At 42.0% G+C, this 19,174-nt stretch overlaps 1 protein-coding gene across 3 annotated transcripts in view; it reads left to right on the forward strand.

Annotated features, from left to right (window-relative positions):
- Nucleotides 1-262: 262 nt before the first annotated feature.
- Nucleotides 263-19,174, forward strand: part of IGSF3 (immunoglobulin superfamily member 3) — a 116,654-nt gene continuing 97,742 nt past the window's right edge. The window contains exons 1-2 of one of the 3 annotated variants that reach the window (XM_053386433.1): nucleotides 263-685; nucleotides 1,337-2,128. In XM_053386433.1, the coding sequence (XP_053242408.1) occupies nucleotides 2,047-2,128 (82 nt within the window). In that variant the 5' untranslated portion in view covers nucleotides 263-685; nucleotides 1,337-2,046. The remainder of the gene's footprint in view (nucleotides 686-1,336; nucleotides 2,129-19,174) is intronic. The other 2 variants (XM_053386431.1, XM_053386432.1) reach the window with 2 other exon arrangements.

Raw genomic sequence — 19,174 nt, forward strand, 5'->3', positions numbered from 1 at the left:
AACCTAATGGTGTGTGTGTTTTAATGATTATGCTTACCATATTGGGGTTCTTGAAATGGTCCTGTTAGGACTAATTCTTAAGCAACAACACAAGAAGCAGCACTAGAGGGAAAAGGTGCCAACCCGGCCTTCTACCGGTCTAGCCTGACATACGTGCAGTGATTGCTTTTACTGGCCCGCAATGGTTAATGATTGAAAGGGAGGCTTATCCTTCTCTCCCGCCCTGCTCTATACCTCGCTGCCAGCTGGAAGCAAAGGCTCACAACAGCCTGGGGTGAAATATGATCCCATTCCAGGTTCCGCGGCGCACTCCCCAAGCCTCCTTCGCTTCTGGGCCATTGTGGAGAGAAAGAGAGAGAAGCGCGCGCGCGCTCTTTTCCCTGCCCCGTTTCTTTTCTCTCTCACACCGGCCAGCACCCGCCCGGAGCTGAAGGTGAGTCGGGAAAGAAGCGGGGAGGGACACGGCGAGGGAACGAGGCAGCGAGGGGAGGACGACGAGTCCGACGAGGAGGGACGCAGGGGGGAGAAGGCGGAGCTTCCCGGCCGGGAGGAAGCGCTTGGCACCCCCTGCAGCAGCAGCAGCAGCAGCAGCTTCTGAGCAGAGAATGAAGCCCGAGCGGAGACGCCGAAGGAGAGGCGGCAGCAGCGGCGGCGGCGGGCTGAGGGAAGCAACCAGAGCGGCCAGGTAGGCTGAGGTGGCGCCTCGCCGGGCGGAGAGCAAAGCTGAGGAGAGCGGCGAGTAGCCGTACGGGGGAAAGAGTCCGAAGGGATGCCGGTGTCGCCGCGGCACGTGGAGCCGAGCAAGCCGGGCAAGGGAGTGGCTAGGGTGGGTCGGCGGCAGGAAGAGCGCGCGGGTGGAGGGAGACCCCCTTGAGGAGCGCGCCCTGGTCTCCCGGAGCCGCCGGGCGCGCGAGGCGCTTGTCTTCGAGGGGTGTTTGTGGCGCGCGGAAAGTGGGCTACGCTTCGCTTTATGACCGGAGGGCGGGGAAAGGGGAGAGAAAGAGAGCGCCTAAGCTCCGGGCCGCCGGTCTCCCTTCTCGAGGGCGCCCTGCTCGAGCCTTTCCTCCAGTTTGGGGAAAGGGGAGGCGGCCGTCTTGCGCGTGAGGCTGAAACAATAGCGGGCTGGTCTCCTTCCCCCCGCGCAGATGGGGGTCTAAGAGGGGCGGCGGGGCGGGAACTGGTGCTCGGTCTGCCCCCACTTCTTCCCGCCCCTTCGTCTCTGTATGTACCCCCCACACACACACACCGCGCGTGTTTGGAGAGGCAGTTAGCAGCAAGGAGCAACAATTTATGCCTTGGCTTTATAAGTTTCCCTGTCTCTTTTTTTCTTTTCTAGGGAGGAGCAGACCTGAGCTATAGGCACCCGAGCGAGCGAGCGAAACTGAGCGCGAGCAGCTGCTGAAGGGAGCCATCCCAGCTCGGGTTGCTGATCTGCCCCATCCTTACAGTTCAGCAAGCAGAAGAGACGAAGCCCCTCCCGAACTGTCGATGCAGTCCGTGCAAGAGGACGATCTCAGCCTCGCTTTCCCTCTCGTCTAGGAAAACTAGCAATAGACACCTACAAAACTGGTTCGGATGTGGGCAGACCTGACCCTTCGGGCTCTTTTTTGTGCACGTGAAGAGCTTGCAAAATAGCCCAGGTTGTTAATCCTTGGACACATAGCCACTTCTTGAGCCGAGAGACGGATCTTCCTGCGCCTTTCTCTTTCCGGAGAGGGTTGATCAAGCAAGGAACTGTGTACTTCTTTACTGTGCTGTGGGATACGGAGTAGGAGAAATCAAAGTAGATGCTGCAAAACACAATGTGTTGGAAAAGCATCGGTGTCTGTTTGGAATAATCATTTAGCATCTGAAGAAACATTCACGCCTCCCACTAAGCTTGTCCTTCACTTTGTCTTTTTAGTATTATTCCTTCCCCCTGCTGGTTATCTTCCCTACCTCCTTCCCGTTGTGTTTCGACTCTACCAAAACACTCTTTTCTGGAAATATAAACCAGGTGGCGGTTGACAGCTGAAGATAAAAGAATAAGCAAGAGGTGAACTGGGAATGAGAGTGATGCCCTTTTATCTTCCCTCTTCTACAAAGATGAGGTGCTTTCTGCTGGAGCTGACATCTCTTCTGCTACTGGGTAAGAGGCTGCCATTCTCTGTCAACAGTCCCTGGCAAGTTTTTTACTCACCATTAGCCCCCCCCCCCCAATCTAGCAGTGCTTTCTTATAGCAAGTCTGCCTTTTATCATAGTCTTCTGGGCAGTTCCTTCTGGTATATAATACCATGTTGTTTCCCTCCAAAAGCAGAGTTATTGTTGTTGTTGCAACTTAAAGACAGGGGACTTCTCATCATGAACTCGCTTAATTTATATTGTCATTTCTAGCCCTTTTTCTGTTGTGCTTTAAATAGAATTGTGTCTGGTTTTGGGATGCCACATGCAGAATTGAATTCAGTCAGCAGGGCTTTCATGCCGAAGGAAGTATTTGAGTTTTGAGGACAAGCACAGAGCCAGCGGGCAACAGAAGCTGTGAGGTTGCCCGTTGGTTAATGTACGTTTTGCAAGGAAAGCAACACGGTGGTACCGCAAAGACTTAACAGGTTGATTGTGGCATGTGCCATAAGCTTGGGTGGACTAGGAGTGCAGTGCTACTCCCCCTATGTTGATGACTGGAGGGGGCGGCATTAAGATGGCCCATTGGTGCCTCCTGGCCTCTGCCAGAGAAGAGTAGTACTGCTAGTGGGGCCCCAGTTGGTGGAGACTTATAACCCCAGTTTTCCAAATAATGTACCCTGTGGATCCCCTGAGGGTACCAGTCAGCTATATCAGCCTAGAGCTGACATAGAGAATACGTCTAAACCTTCCCCACCCCTCCTGTGCCAACCAGCATGAGCCAGCAGGACCTGGGATGTGATGGTGAGCCTGCTGTTGTGCACCCCTGACCCCAGAATAGCTCTGCCTGTTCATGAAGTGGGCTCTAGTCCACAAAAATGTACGCTACAATAATTCTATTGATGTCTAAAGCACCACAAGCCTTCTAAGCTTTTAAAAGTAAAGCAACAAAGATAGCTACCCTCTGGGAATTCCCACCCCCCCCCCCAACAGCAGAAGTAGTGATTTGGCTAAATTCCAACTTGGGGAACAAGGGACGCTCTCAGTACAATATACTTCGCTGTCTTCTATCAAGTGATTTGTTGCAATGCTTGCCTGTGTTCTTAAACAGCTGCTGTTCATATCCCAGAAGTGACTATGGGTAGATGAAGCGAAACTGTATGTAGTTCCGTAAAGTGCATTGTGATTTTTCTGGATGAGAGATGCTACAACGCTGTAATTGTTCTTGTACACGTTTAAGAGGGACTGAACGCAAGGCAGTGAAAGAACCCCATGTGTCTCCAGCGAGGTACACATGGTTAGTCTGGCAATTATACAGTTTGCTTATTGAATAAAACCAGGGATAGGGAAAATGCAGCAGAATACATGGCTGGAATGGGGTGTGTGGTTGATGAAGATGAGCAAAAATGTTTGTGCTTTGTTGGTAAGATCTCTCTTTCCCCACCCCCACTATCCACTATGACTTTTTAAAAAGGCAGTTCTGAATACTTGAAGGAAAATGAGCCAAGCAGCTAGTGTGGCTTTTATAATATTGGTTTTAAAACAGTCGTGCAGTTAGTCACTTGCTTGTTTATCAGTAGTGAGTAGCTTTCCAGACCTGCTACTCAGACCTGTGACATAAGGATACACTCAGGTGGGTCTGCTGGTGTTTTGTGAATAAATCTTGTGCTTATTTGAAATGCTGATTTTTTTATTTAAAAATCAGTAGTCTTCTGAGCAAGACACCTTTGCAAAACTGTTCTGTTTGATCTGCAACTCCTTTGACCTTATTTACTAACAGGAAAGTTTTTGGGGAACCCTTAACGCTCCAGCAATATGCGTGTTTGCTTGGAGGTAAGCCCCACTGAAATCAGTGGGGCTTGCAGCCTAAGGCATAATCTGTCAAGTGATTCTATTGTTTTCTGATAGCTGACATGGATGAACTTGAATTGCTTATTCAGTAAACATGACTAGCTTGAGCACTAAATCCCTTTGGCTTAAGGACAATATCATTGTGAGTAACGTATTCCTAATATGGTGTGAATGCTTCCCTGATCTCCTTTTAATGTCAGTGTCCCAGCCCAACAGTAGAGGGCTCTGTGTTACTAGAGGAGATGTCTTCTATGGTGATATAGAAGCAAGGATCTGACAAGGGAGTTTTCAAATAATTTAAACATTGGCCCCAGTGTCCTGGTTCAGTGCCAACCTCTTAACTGTCTTTCTCTGACAGCTTCAGTAAAAAAACAACAAACCACTCTGCAAGGCTCCTGTTCTTACAACTTTTATCTCAACCAGTGCAGCTGTATCTTGTATTTTTTGTTCAAATGTCAAAATTCCGGTCTCGTCTCCACCCTTGACAAAAAGAATGAATGCTGCTGGTGGTCTGTGTGGGGTAGATTTGAAACACACAAGGCTGTTTCTGTTTCTTCAGGCACTTTTGCTAGGTATGCTAAACTGATGTTTTAAATTACACACAACAGATCTGGCGATGCCTTGAAGGTCTTGTGATACTTGGAGGCTCTGCGCTACATGGAAGTTTTTCGGGTGGGGTGTGTGTGGAGTGCATCCGTAGGCTAACCTTGATTTGCTTCTCCAAAGAGAGGCGGGTAACGTGAAGTCAAAAGCTTTTATCTTGTTCTATAACTCGAATTTTCTAACTGAACGGTTTGGAAAGCCCTTTTTTGTTGAAGGCGCTCATCGTGTGGCTCGGAACTTGCAGCAACTTACGACGTCAGATCACGGTGTAGTTCGTGTTTCTTTTACCGTTTCATTTAGCATTTTAGAATGGCAGGGAAGGAAGAAATTGGGAATTTAAAGAGGGACGGAGGATGAAACGCAACTCTGGTGTAACCATGGGAGAAGTCAGGAGGGGGGAAATGCCCTGCAGAGCCATGGATTGAAAAGTCTCATCTGGCATGTGGGTGTCATACAGAGGGTACTGCTGAGTTTCTTTTCCTTGCACAGCAGTGCTTCAGTTACAAGGCTTTGAGCAAGTGGCATTTCATCATGCTGAGTATATAATGGGGCGAAATAGGGTAAAGTATTGTAAATAACCCTTGCGCAGTAATGAGACTGCTAATGCCTCTGTCAGGCGCTGCTGGGCCTGTGTGTACTTCCGAGATTTACTTGCTTCCTCCAAAGATGCAAAGTCTGATACCAATATCAGCAGTGTAATATATAGGAAACAAAACATAATAGGCTTAGAGAAAGTTATGGAACTCATTTTCCCCTGGCTGGTTTATGAATAGTTTCCCTCTTTCTTTCATAATAGCTAGACTCCCACCAGTGACTGAACACCGAAGGACTGTAAATTGTGTGCTGTGAACAAAAGGGATTCTCTGAATTTCTATGTAAGCTCTTCTTCTGTTTCCTCTGTGTTCGCTTGCATTATAACAGTTAATTTGTTTTGCGGTTGTTGTTTTTAAAGTAGGCATAAAATAGGATGGGTGTGTTAATAGCTGTTTAACTGCCCCTTGACACACATTGTTGTCCAGTAGATGCTGGTGGACTTGGAATTTAGACTTCTGGATTTAAATGCCATTCCAGCCATGAGCAAATTGCTGTTGTAGAATGGAGACGGGACACTACCTTATGCTGAGTCAGGCCATTAATCCACTGCCTAAGAAGCTGAGACGACAGGATGGCCATAGTGGGTCTTCTTTTTATTTAAATTTGTAAGAAAGTTTTTTTTAAAAAAGCAGCTTATGGGCAGGATCTAGATCAGGGCTGTGGCATGGGGAGGTGTGGAAAGTTTTTTAGGATTCTGATTTCTATTCAACCAAGTTTTATTCAGAGATGATCCATTGAAATTAATCAAGCTAAGTTAGACACTGGCATTTTATTTTAAAAAAATGAGTGTATGCTGAGTAAAAGTTGAGAGCAATTCTTTTCCACTCATGTCACGTTCCCAGTGAAAACTGTTACCTCCAGTTGTTGTTTTGCCCATTAGAGAATACTTGGCATGCACAGGGACTGTGTGTTTAGGTTTTCCTTAAAGGTGCAAATAGCAGATGGGGGGATTTTTTTAATTGGGAAAATAGCATCCCCCAGGGAGCTCTTTGCCATTTTTTATAAAGTTACGGAAGATGCCATAATAGATCCCTCTTGTTTATGGTCTGGCCCTCACGCAAAAGACACATTTCTAGCCTTTTTGCATGTAATCCTTTAATTAGGGACACAATTGTTTGAGCCAATGCACTGTTGGCCTTCCCTTAATGAAATTAATTACTTCATAAGGATCTTTTGAGACTGAGCACTCTGTGGCACTAAACGTGCTCTAGTAACTATTGGTCATAATAATTCTGAAAGGCAGGGAATGGCTTAAATCAGTGTTTTGTGAAATACGAGAATCTTCACATCAATTGACTTTCGTTAACAGAGCTACTCAAACAAGGCAGACATACACTTCAGTCCCTCAACACTACACTTTGATTTCATCTAGGCCAGACTCTTGATATTTTATGTTTCTTGCTATGTGCATAGCCCATGAAAAGCACATAACTCTTCAGTGGGCACTAACCTGTTCTAGAATGGCACTGGCAGCAAGCAATGATAGTCCACTTTTCTCTGTATAAGAGGGTGCAACGAAGAAACACAGAGAGATATTTCTGCTTCCTGTGCAAGATTCCCCTCTGCATTTCTGCCAGTGCCTTAATCTATAAAACCAGACTATAAACCCAGTTAAACTTTCCTGTATGCATAAACATACTTCATCTATGTGCTGGCGAGGTTGTGGGGGCAGAGGCAGCTATAGGCACTTGTGGTGGACATGCCCAAAGGTGGCATATTTGAGGGCGCAAGTATTCAATGAGATAAGTAAAATCACTCTTCAGCATATCGGAGTTTCCAGTGCTTGCGTTACTGAATCTGTATTTAAATGAGAATTAAGACTTGGTGGATAAACCACTAATTGGATTTCTCTTAATGGCAGCATGTATGGTTGTAGCCACATTCTGGAAGGACTTAAAAGGTGCAAACGTGAGCACTTGTTACAAGAGAGTATGGCGTATTGCCGTGACTGAAAAATTGATGGACAAATTGAGACTAGCAAAAAGGACAAAGAACAAGTACACCCTTTCAGGAGAATGGTGGAGCTTTATTTTGTTCACAAGTACCCCAGGAAACCGAAGCCCAATATCAAAGATTTAAACAAACGTGTGGATCATGTAATAGGAACGTGTTTTACAGATGTATGCTTTTATAAGGTGTGTTGTATGGATGGAAATACAGGTTTTCGTAATGTATTTTCGGGGTCTGTGGGAAAATTTCATTGGTTTTGTTGGATTTGGGTTATCTTTGTGTATGCGATTTTCTGCAAATAATACAAATCAAAGTAATTAAATCAAAGTAAAACCAGACTTGTCTTAGCACCACTAACTAGGAAGTCATATCATTTGTTCTGGAACCCCTCTAACTGGGTTTGTTAACTCAGTGCTGAGAAAACGCACTTTGTGTGTATACAAACATTTTTGCTAGATATTTTCCAAGACAAAGCATTGAATTTTGGTTCTGGAGCCTTAGTGGTGAACTTTGATCTTGCTATAGAGATCATTGAGATAATACATTTGTTCTAAACTGGAAGAGTGTATGTTGGTATACTGTTTATCGAAGTAAATGATTCTAGATCAGTAGGAAGACTTCTGTGAAGTGTCTTGCTTTCTGTGGGACTACTCTTTAACTTTATTAATTTGTTTCTAAGCCAACAACAAATTTGTTTGATGGCCAACAACAAATCACAGATTAATTGATATGTTTAGCAGTCATGTTGTAGTAGTTCTCAATTATTTCAGTAGGTCTACTCAAAGCATGACTGGATCCAACTCATAGAGAAGTATTGGGCTAGGAGTCAGTATAGAAAATATAACTTCTGTTCAGTACCTGAGAATCTGATGAATTCTTAGAACTAAGAAGGCTCTGAAGCATAAGTTTCAGGAAAGGGGTTTTGTTTTTACTGCTGTTGCTTCTGCTGCAAAGTAAACTGCAAGGTCTATACAAACAGTTGCCTGGGAAGGGTAGAACACAAAGTTACTCAACCTAACAATAAATTAATGAAGCATAAATTCTGACATGCCTTCTGTGGTGCAATGCAAACTCTGATGTTACCCAATTTCTAGGCTGCAGAGCTTTTTCTCCTGCTGCTTGTGTCAGACGTTTGCATTCTCTGGTAGGAGGATAAACTTCCCAGATACCACTGATTGACCTGCCTGTGTCCATCAAGGGCATATAGGGCCTCAAGCCATTGTCTGACATGAATTGCAATAGTATTACTGTCTTTGCCTTTTAAATGGCTAGATACCCTTTTGTAACCTGGTGTGTATATGGACTCCATATTTGTATTTGCATCCATTTCCTCTTTCTCCATACAGTGCTCTTAGATACTTGCTGGATAACTGTTCTGGAAAAGTTTTTATTAGCTGTTGGTTGTCTGGTGTAGGGAAGCAGAATAGTTTGTTTCCCCAGGCAAACTTGAGATTTCTCCATTCTTAAGGGGAATGGAAAGTTTAAAAAAGGCTTTTCATCTTTACTGAATATGTATCTGCTATCACATCTGGCCTAACTGTGGCAAAATATTCTGCCCTCATCAATCAAGAATAAGGGTCTTTCAGATAAATGCCACTGGGAAGTTTGTTAGGATTCCATGGACTACATTTTTGTCTGTCTAGTAACTACAGTGGTACCTCCGTCTAAGAACAGTCCTGTTAACAAACGATTTGGGCAACGCACTCCGCAAAACCGGAAGTAGGTGTTTGGCTAGCGAACTTTGCCCTGGAAGACAAACGGAAGCCGACCAGTGGAAGGGCACCGGCAGTGGGAGGCCTCATTGGGGAAAGCACAACTCGGTTTAAGAACACTTTCGGTGTAAGAACGGATTTCTGGAACGAATTAAGTTCATAAATGGAGGTACCACTGTATTCAGGTTTACAGTTATGTAATAGCATAGTAATTTTTTTAAAGAGGTCTGGCATCTTGTCCTGCCACACAAGACCTCCTCCGATATGTGTACTGAGCAAAACCATACAGTGAATAAGGAGGTGGCAATAAGTCCCAGTAATACACATGCTTAGCTGTATTGTAGTTTTGCAATCTCAGGTCATACTTCGAGGCTGGATGTGAGTGGACACTAGAGGCAAGCAAAGGGAGATGTGGCTGAATCCAGGCAAACATAAGATTTGTTGCCCTTGCAATCAGAATTATCCAGGCAAGATAATGATAGCGGTTGGATCTTGTGACCTAAACAGAATCAAAATCGGAGAAGTGTCAAGGTAGCACAAAGAGTTTAAGATGAAGCCTGGGCCTTTCTCTTGTGTGAGAGACTGTGGTTGACAAGAAGTGTGGTCAGGAGAAGAAACATGAAGCCGAGGTGCAAGTAGGCATAGAAAAAAGATCTGCAAACTGTGGTGCCCCATTATGTCCTTCAGAAATTGACCAAACCTGACAGGAAATGAGTAGCCCGGATTACTCCTAAGGTGGAATATGCTACCAACTTGTCTGTCCTCTCAGGGCTGATAATTTATCCACTAATTAAGACTTCATCTGAGCAGCTGAGGCACTAGTAGTTTGAACAGCTGTTGCTAGTCCTATTGCAACATTGGTGTCAATGACATTCTGCGTAGGTTTGTTCATGCATATTCTTCTGCGTTAAACAAGCCTTTAACTTGCTTTTGTGTGTTTCAGGAGCATAAAAACGAGTTAAAGCCTTAGTAATGTATAAGTAATGTAAGGAGGTGTGTGTGAAAAACTGAAGGTTTTCTTAGAGGATTAGGCCTGGTTCACACGTTACTCTTAGCCAAACTACAGCTTAACATGAATGTGCAAATGTGTGGACTTCCAGAGATTGTTCTGCTGTTGCGCTGAACCAAGCCATGGTTTGGCTTAACAAATTGTCTGAACGCAGGCTCATGGTTTAGCTCTCCCTGACAAATCAAAAGCTGTACACCAAAGGACAAACCTTGGTTGCAGCTTGTGGTTAGTCTGCAGAGAACTGATTTTTGGTTTGAATGACATGTTAAGCAAAACCATGGTTTAGTGAAACAGCAGAATGACTGGGGAGGAGCAAAGTGGCCGTGATCTATTCTTCTGGAGCCTGTACACATGCACAAAGCCATGGTTTGACTTAGTGTGAAGTGCAAACCAAGCCATTGTGTACCCTGAAAAGAAGCTTCTTCTGTGCAGTACTTGGTACAATGCAAGCAAAGAGATACCTATCCTAAGGACTACTCTCTTCTTGGTTTAAAACAGGACAAATTGCATTTCCAAGACTGGAAAGAATTGTTCAGCTTGTATATGCAGTAGTATGCATTAAAATGTAGAAGGAGGAAGAATATACAAAAGGCAGCATAAGTTTGTGAGTGCTTTCCACATAATGTGTTTCTCTGATTATATATAGACATATATTCATATTGTAAATATTAGAAGAGTGACTGGTTTAACTGAGGCATGTATTAGTGAGACTATTGCACTAAACTGCCAAAAGCTCACTCTAGCTGCTATAGGTAAAATTTGCTTTGATTTGTGATGGTAGGGTAGCAAGAGACTCTGGACTACTATAACAGTTTGCTACTGTTCTTGTAATCTATTTCTGCCTAATGATGCTCTCTTATTCTACAGCACTATGTGGGTGGAAAGTGCTCATACTTCTGTTCATTCCTGCAGAGCTTGCTCCTGTTTCCTCCTACTGCCACCATTCCTCTTCTCTGTTTCTACTCCTACTTGCATCTTGTGTATAACCTACACAGCCCTGCATCAGATACTGCAAATACATTCCCAATATTTTTGGGAGGAAAAAGCACAAAATGTGTTTGCATAGATATTGCATAGAATTATAAAGTTGGGAAACGTACACATGGACTATCTAGTCCCTATGGCTTGCATTAAGGCAGGTTGTCCTATACTTAACATGCACACAACTGATGTCATCCTATCTCACATGGGAAATCTCTTGAGGGTAAACCTATATTATCATGTTTTGAAAAAAGGGCCACATATTCACAATCTGAAACCCAAACTGCAATATATCAAATGCCCAGATCAGCTGTGGCTTGGGACTGTTGTATGTGCACATCAGTAACTATAATTAACTCAGGTTGTTGACAAAGATGTAGGTTGATTGAGGGATATATCTTCTACTGGTATGAATTTGATTTGATGTCATCAAAGGGGAAAGTGAGCCCAGGATAACCAATCATGTAAGTAGGTCCTACTTTTAGTACAGCTCCTAGCTCACTGTTGAAACTGTAGTAGTAGGAAAATGTATTTTTATTTTTTTGCCAAAAAATAGAGGCGCAGTCCTTCTGATTCATGTCAGAATAGGTCTACAAAAGCAAAATTATAAAAACTAGTGGCACAAAACTAATAACAGTTAACCTTAAGATGGGACAGTGTTGAACTGAGAAATGAAGGCCGATGGATCTCCAGTCAAGCCAACAGTGATGGCTTGTGAGTTAATTTAATTTTGCCCAAAGTACAGTGTGGAGATATTTAAGAAGTACATTTGATCACAGTCAATGATATTCAGAGTGACAAACTTCAGGGATGCACAGAGAGCAGTAGTGCTCAAATGGGGCAGAGAAGTAGAGGGAAGGAAGATTTATTTACTGAACTTGGAGTGAAAAACTTCTGGCTGCTGCTGTATCTCTGGGAATTTTTACCCAATATGCTTCATAGAGGCAAAATGACGGCTGTATACCAGTCAGCTTCCTACCAGTTGATTGAGTGGAAGAGCCAGCACATGCAGGTTCCCTTTTCAAATATTGACCTTTATGTGTAGATGTTGGCAGTTTGATGGAGAGGTGCACTTGGCCTTGGGACTGCTAACAAATACTGGCTTTGATCGTTGAAAAAGCTGTGAAAAACTGAATATTGTAGTGCTGTGAAACATGTTTTCATGAAGAAATGTATGAACTGATGAACTGGCATTACCTGTCTTTGCTTCAATTCTCAGAAGAATCGTGGAACAAAGGTGAACACATTGAAGCATGTTGTTGCAAATGTTCTTGCCTTTACCATGTCTATGAATTCCCAGCAGTGACAACATCAGGGACAAACAATATTAAGAATATAAGAAGAACTCTTCTGAATCATACCAAAGTTCTCTCTGGTCTAACATCATTTTTTCTTGCAGTTGTCACCAACATTTCTCTGGAATGCACACAAATGGACCATGTAAGCAGTAACCCCCTATTTTTGCTCACATTACCTGGGCTGGCTCTGACATATTGCTCTGAAAATTGGAGGTTGCACATCATGGCTCATGTCCATTTATAGTTTTCCTCCATGAATTAATTTGTCTAATCTCTTTTACTACCTTTGTGGCAGCAAATTCTATACACTAATTCCCTAAAATTAGTGCCGCAGAAGCACTGAAAAAAGGTTGGCAAGTTTTGAATGCACCTTGAGTGTTAACGTGCCTGAAAATATTTCAAGTATCTACTCTTGTTATCCCAGCTTTTCAAGAGATGGTCATGCAGATGGATGCTGTGCAGATAATCCTAAGAGAAGTTACAAAGAGAACTACAGCAGAAGTGATAAAAGTTGGATTTGTATTCAAAATGAGAGAGGGTTTTGGACATGCCTACACAGAATGCCTTTCATTGCAGAGAAAAAGATGAGTCTGCGTCTTGTAATAAATTTTACAACAAGATTATTATTGATGAACCAACAACTTGTGAGATTTACACCACAGTGCTGGGTTACCTTTTGCTACCACCAGAAGATCATTTTTACATAATGTGGCATAGTGAAACAAATGCTTGTGACATGATGAAATAAATTGATGTGTTCACCCACCAAAGAATTATCTGCAGTGAGCAAAAACTGTGTTCATTCAATGCAGGTGTAACACATACAAGGTGTGTGAGAATTAGGCTTTGGATTCCTGTAAAGTGGCATTGCAGCCCAACATATTGGAACATTTGTATTTACAAATGGAGAAGTACATTCATAATACATAATGAGAAAACATGAAATTCAAGATAAAGATACAGTGACTCAAAAATGAACAAAAAACCCAGAAAAATTATGGATTCTAATTTCAGTTTTCATTTGTATACTGCTCTTCCACATCGCTGTACTCAAGTTGGTTTACAACCTATCAACATGACATAGACAATATAACTAATGGTTTCATAAAGCCTTTCTAGCTGACAGCAGAGATTTCATCATTTCCCAGCATGGCTCTTATGCACAGAACCTTGGTAACTTGCACCATTACAAGATGCTCCACAGAGAATGCGCTGAGCAAACTACATGATTATGAACAGACAAAGAAGAGCCATGCTACACTGCATATCTTGTATGACTGTTCGGGTTACTGAAACCAGGTTAACAGCATTATGCAAAGTTAAAAAGTAGTAAAAAAAATAAGCAATGGTGAAATTGACCATGTTTCTGACAGTACCAGAACCCCAGTTTAGCCTTATGGTGACTCTTGAATTGTAGAGTTGGAAGGGACCACAAGGCTAATCTAGTCCAACCCTGCAGTGCAGGAAATTTTCACCCAGTGTGGGGCTCGAACCCTTGATCATGAGGTTGAGAGTCTCATGCTCTACCAACTGAGCTATCTTGCAGCCTATACACTGTTGCTGACTAAGCAAAAAGAAAAGGTCTTTATTGTATTTTTCTTTATTTTTTTAAATTTTGCGGGGGGAGGGTTTCCATATTAAAAGCAGCAAATTGAAAATATTCTTTTTAAATAATAGGGAGAAATGCAATACATATTTAATTTTTCCAGTAAACAACTAAGTTACCAGGTTTAAAGATTTGAGTTATTAGGGTGCCGGGAGGGAGCTGTCAAGCACCTAGTGATGATTTGCTCCCCTGGCAAGTATTAATTTCTGTACCTGGTTGAGACTGTGGTTCAGTATATGACTTTCATAGAATACTACTTCCTCTTGCATCTTAGGCCTTCCTATTAACACTTCCTCAAACTGTCATACAAATGGATCTGGAATAATCTGACAGTGATGCTAAATTTGGCTTTCTCCTCCATGGCCCTTGAGGTTAGCAAGGTTGGTGGTGATGCTCATAAGTTACCACGCAACAAGCTTGTAAGGCATAATAGCTACTTTAGAAATTCCATAGAGATGCTGCTAAAAGCATAGGGATGATACTGATGTAATAGATTTGAGCTTTGGAAATCTACTTGGAGGGATTTCCACAGCATTGCTTTTGGTTGCTGAAAACTAAATTTCTTATACATCCAAATAGCTGGATAGATGAATTGATGTTATACAGTGTGAAATACATTCTGCAAGCTTAAATATTAAGGAAACATACCTCAGGCATGTGTATGTGTGTTGTGCTGGCATGTAGCCAGTTTTGTTTATTGTATAGTCTCTGTGTGCTTAAAATCACCTTCTCCAAAGGAGTCCTCTAAAGTTATGGAAGATGGGCAGTTGTCATTAGTCCTGGAAGTCATTGTGGTAGGGACCACAGCCCACATTTCATGGATAAATCTTTCAGCTAGGCTCTTCAATGTCAGAGTAGGGGAGAGAAAAATAATAATAATAAATATTTCTTTATTGCTTTAAGATACAGTACTACATTATCTCAGTCCTATGGGTAGTTTACAAACATTGGTTGTTGTTTAAAAAAAGTTTAAAAAATAGCAGCCAAAATACAAACAGTACAGAACAGCATCTCGACACAAACATAGCAACATAAAATCCATTGAAGCCTCCATAAGGACATGCTTTGATACCTGAATTCAAGTATTTTTGGATTTATTTTTGGGGTTTTTTATGTTGCTGCTTTGATTAGGGGACCATCCACATCACCTTCAAACAGCTGCATATGTTTATTATGAGGTGAGCAGCTTCATAAAAATGTTCTTAGGCTATTTCTTTTTTGGGGGAAATTAAGACTTGGTTGCTTTTGGAAAAGACTAGAAGAGATAGAATTAATTTTCTCAATTGCTTTGGATATATCTATTGAGAGAGTACTGTTGGATAACCTTTGCACTCTGCATCTCATAACTGCAAACCTGTTGGGTATTTAAAAATTGCTCTGCTTTTGTTTAATGCTTGTTCTGGAGACCTGGTGGTGGTTTGTAACAGGTTAAAACAATGCTCTGTTTATAGCCTTTTGGTGAGGCAAACGTGTGTCCCCTTTTAAAGAAGGTTCTTAAATTCTGTTTTTGTCTTGCTCTCCCTGTATCCCAGGTCTTGTTGTCTGACTTTGTGATTGTGCTCTGGTGGGTAATTTTCTCTGCAATTTTCTTACCAGTCTATACACTTGTGGCCCTTTGCTGCGATTCCTCTTAATGGTGTCTGTTAATCAGTGCTGTGCATCTTTTTCACTTTATTTGTTTGGAGTTGAACTTGAGCTACCAGTATTTTTTTTCAGTGCACCTCAAATGTGCTATTGCTGGGGAGCAGTGATGTGGGTTTCCTGGGAGAAAATTGAATTGGATTTTTTTTTTTTACCAGTTCAGGTTGGTGTACTTTACACACAAAAACTTATAATTTGCATCAGAAAATTTTCTGATGTTCTAGAGAGCAAAATAATTTAGCACAATTGTTTTACTGGCATTTTGTAAACAAAGCTAAAAGCCAAGCTTGCTGTGCCTAATATGTGTTTGAAATTGTCATCCATTTATTGTTAATGATGAACTTACAAAATGGGAAACATTCCATGGAGAAATTAAGTATTGGAAAAATTTTCCATTGGGAAAGTTTCTGCTCTACATTGCCTCGGGGCAGCAAATGAATTGACTAGCTCTGAAATATATGAAGTTCTTGGTTCTCACTTACAAGCTATCGAGAAGGAAATATTTGGAGGAAGGATTACTTGAAAATTGCATATAAAACTGTTCGTGTTTTAGGAAATAACAAGCACCTCTTGCTTTTAGGGAGCAGAAAGGGTTTGCTGTTCCTTAGCTCCTGGTAGTTTAAACTTGGTGTGAGTGTAGTGTGGAGAATGAATACCTGCCTATAGCTAAATGGGTTAATTGTTAGAGGAGTAGGCACCATGGAATCTAACTATGATTTATTTATCCATTAAAAAATCCATAATGGGGGACAAATTTACCCACAAGATGGCTTTTCTACCATTACCGAACCTCCTCTGCAGGTGCTACAGGTATTCTGGGGTGTGCCACTTCAAATATGTTCAGGGGATTTGTGACAGATATTCATGACTTCATTGATTGGTGAGTTGATGTGGAAAGTGCTCTTTGAAGGAAGGAAACTTGAAAACAGTTGCCCTATCCTGTAGATGGTAGACATTTTATTGGAACTTACAAGACTTGTTAAGTTCGAAGTAAGGAACAAGATGTGTTCACTTGTCCACTTGGGAAATTCCAGGTGGCAAGACCACAGCAAAGAATCCAGTTTGGATTTCAGCCTCCTTGTTTAGTAGCTGTGTTTTAACACGCATCGGTAGCCCAGTGTTCAGTCTAACATCTCTATGGATGTTTGCAACAAGGAAGTACCTTTCTGTCTTGAATCATTCAAGTGTTTTTATTCATTAATAAATCCCACTTGAGTCTGCTGTATTGGATACACTGAAATCAGATAAATAAAAATCCTCTCTTCTTGTTAGCTATGTAAGTCTTGCCTCCAGTTTCTAATCAGAAGGGACCAAATATGTAAAGGAGTAGAGGATGATCAAAGCTTCTGTGTTCTTGATATAACTAGGGAATTTAGACTGGAGCAGTCATCCTGTTGTTGTGGATCGTTTCTGCCTTTGTTTTGTGTGTGTGCTCTCCTTATCAATTAAAAACATATATCCTTGCTGTCAAGCGTATACTCAATCAGTGTTTTTCTTTTCTTTTAATTCAGTAAGCCTAACCTTGAGGGGGTATGTCTGAAATATTGCAGAGGATTGGAACCAGCCTAATTAAGTTATGGCAAAATTCTGCTTTGTGTTGACAGGAGCAGTTCAGAAATTGTTTTTTTGAGCTATAAAATAATGGTTGTTGGAGGCTGAGGCCATGTTTTGACCATCTCTCTGGTCCTCTGTTACATCTGCAAATTTTAATTTTCTGTAGATCCATAGGATAGGCTTCACAAACAAGCACTATATATACCATCCTTTTCAGCTTGATATACAGATGACTTTGATTGTCTAACTGCAAAGGAGAGTGTCTGTTCCCCCCCCCCCCAGTTAGAATTAAAAAATAGCCATTTGTGAAAATCAATTGGGATTGTAGGAAGCTGCCTTATACAGAGTCAGATCATTGGTTCACATTGCTCAGTATTGTCTCTGTTGACTAACAGTGGCTCTGTGATTTCAGGCAGGAGTCTCTCCCAGTCCTTCCTGGAAATGCCAGGAATTGATCCTGAGACTTTCTGAATGCAAAGCAGATGCTCTTGTCATGGAGCTACATCCCTTCCCCTAACTACAGGCAAACATGATTGGAAAAGGAACTGAACATGTCCAGAGCATGAGATAATAATTTAAAAAAAATGGATTGAGACCTCTTAATTCAAGGGAAAAAGTACACTGGTACCTCGGGTTACATACGCTTCAGGTTACATACGCTTCATGTTACAGACTCCACTAACCCAGAAATAGTGCTTCAGGTTAAGAATTTGCTTCAGGATGAGAACAGAAATCGTGCTCCGGCGGCGCCCCATTAGCTAAAGTGGTGCTTCAGGTTAAGAACAGTTTCAGGTTAAGTACGGACCTCTGGAATGAATTAAGTACTTAACCCGAGGTACCACTGTATCAAGTTTGTAGTAGTACCCAATGGTGCTACATATAGAAAACTCAACCTTGTACTTCAGCACTCGCCTGGTATAGGTCATAGCTGATAAGGAACTGCATGCAGGCAAGTGATTGGATGTTGCAAGAGCAACAGAACTCTCCATCCTTCCTCCACCATTCCCCAGGAGGCTAGTAACTTTTGTGGACTTGTTTACAAAATATAGTCATATTTGATAAAAATAATAATAAAAAGAACGCAAGGTAAGCACTTAATAATGGGTGTTATTTCAGCAGTTGCAGTGATGGACAGATCTAGCAAATGGAACTTGTCATAAAATTGTAGAGGGAGCTGGAGGAATTGCAGTTCACATTTTAGGTTTGTAAGCTCCTTGTGGTAGGAACCTTTCATCTTGTACTCTGTTATGCATTAAGCACACTGATGATGCTGTATGCATTGCAAATAGCAGTAATTAAATCCTCAATAATCTGAACAGGATTAAATGCTAGGACCTGGCTTTTTCAAAACTGCAAGTGTGAGGGTGGGGGTGTTGTACTAGCTACTTTTAAATTTTGTGTCTATGTGGAATCTGGTTGGTTTCCTCCTATTTGTGTTAAACTGACTGTAGCTTGTTTCTGAGAATGAAACACTTGTGGGTTAGTACCCAGAGCCATTTCTGTATTTCTAATATCCTCCTTGACAGATTATAGCAGTGCATCTCTTTTCCCTTCTGATAACATGAAAACCATCCCTGATACTGTCCCTTTTTGGGGGGCGGGGGAAGAGGAGGATGACTTGAAAGTAAGACTGGGAGCTCAGTTGGCACAAAGATATGGCCTGCCACATTCTATGGCAGCTATGCAAACTAACAAAGTTTATGCAAATCGTTTTAGTAGCTGAGGCTTGGCCGTTCATTGCAAAATCAGTTTATAGTAAAGCTTCTGTGATTGTAGCTCTAGCCCTAGATTTAGTGTCGAACCTTAAGCTGCTGTGTACAATGGGCGGCTTGGGCAAACAGCGATGTTTTGAAAATACAAAAGCAATGTTATTCTGATGTTCCTGTGAAGGATTTTATTTGGGAGACCTACTGTCAAGGATATACAGTCTGCCTGGTGCAGTGAATCAAATGTGGAACAAGCAGTGATAGTATGAGATGGTTTTAATACCATGAGGGCATCTTAGAAAACAATAGAAAATTCTAACAATACAGCAAGATGTATTATCATTGCTTTTTGAAGCAGCCTCTCACAGATCTCCTTTCATTGCAGGTAGGAAAAGTGGCTCACAATACTCCTTGACCTGCATACATTAATTTGAAGGCTTTTCAACATGCAAAATGCAGCAGGCAGATTGCTGGCTGGGTTTGTCTTTAGAAATCCTATAAACCCCTGTTCTAAAACAACTGCATTGGCTGCTAGATGGTTTCCTGGCCCAGTTTAGGATGTTCATGC

Source organism: Podarcis raffonei, chromosome 4 (assembly GCF_027172205.1).
Source record: "Podarcis raffonei isolate rPodRaf1 chromosome 4, rPodRaf1.pri, whole genome shotgun sequence".
NCBI lineage: Eukaryota > Metazoa > Chordata > Lepidosauria > Squamata > Lacertidae > Podarcis > Podarcis raffonei.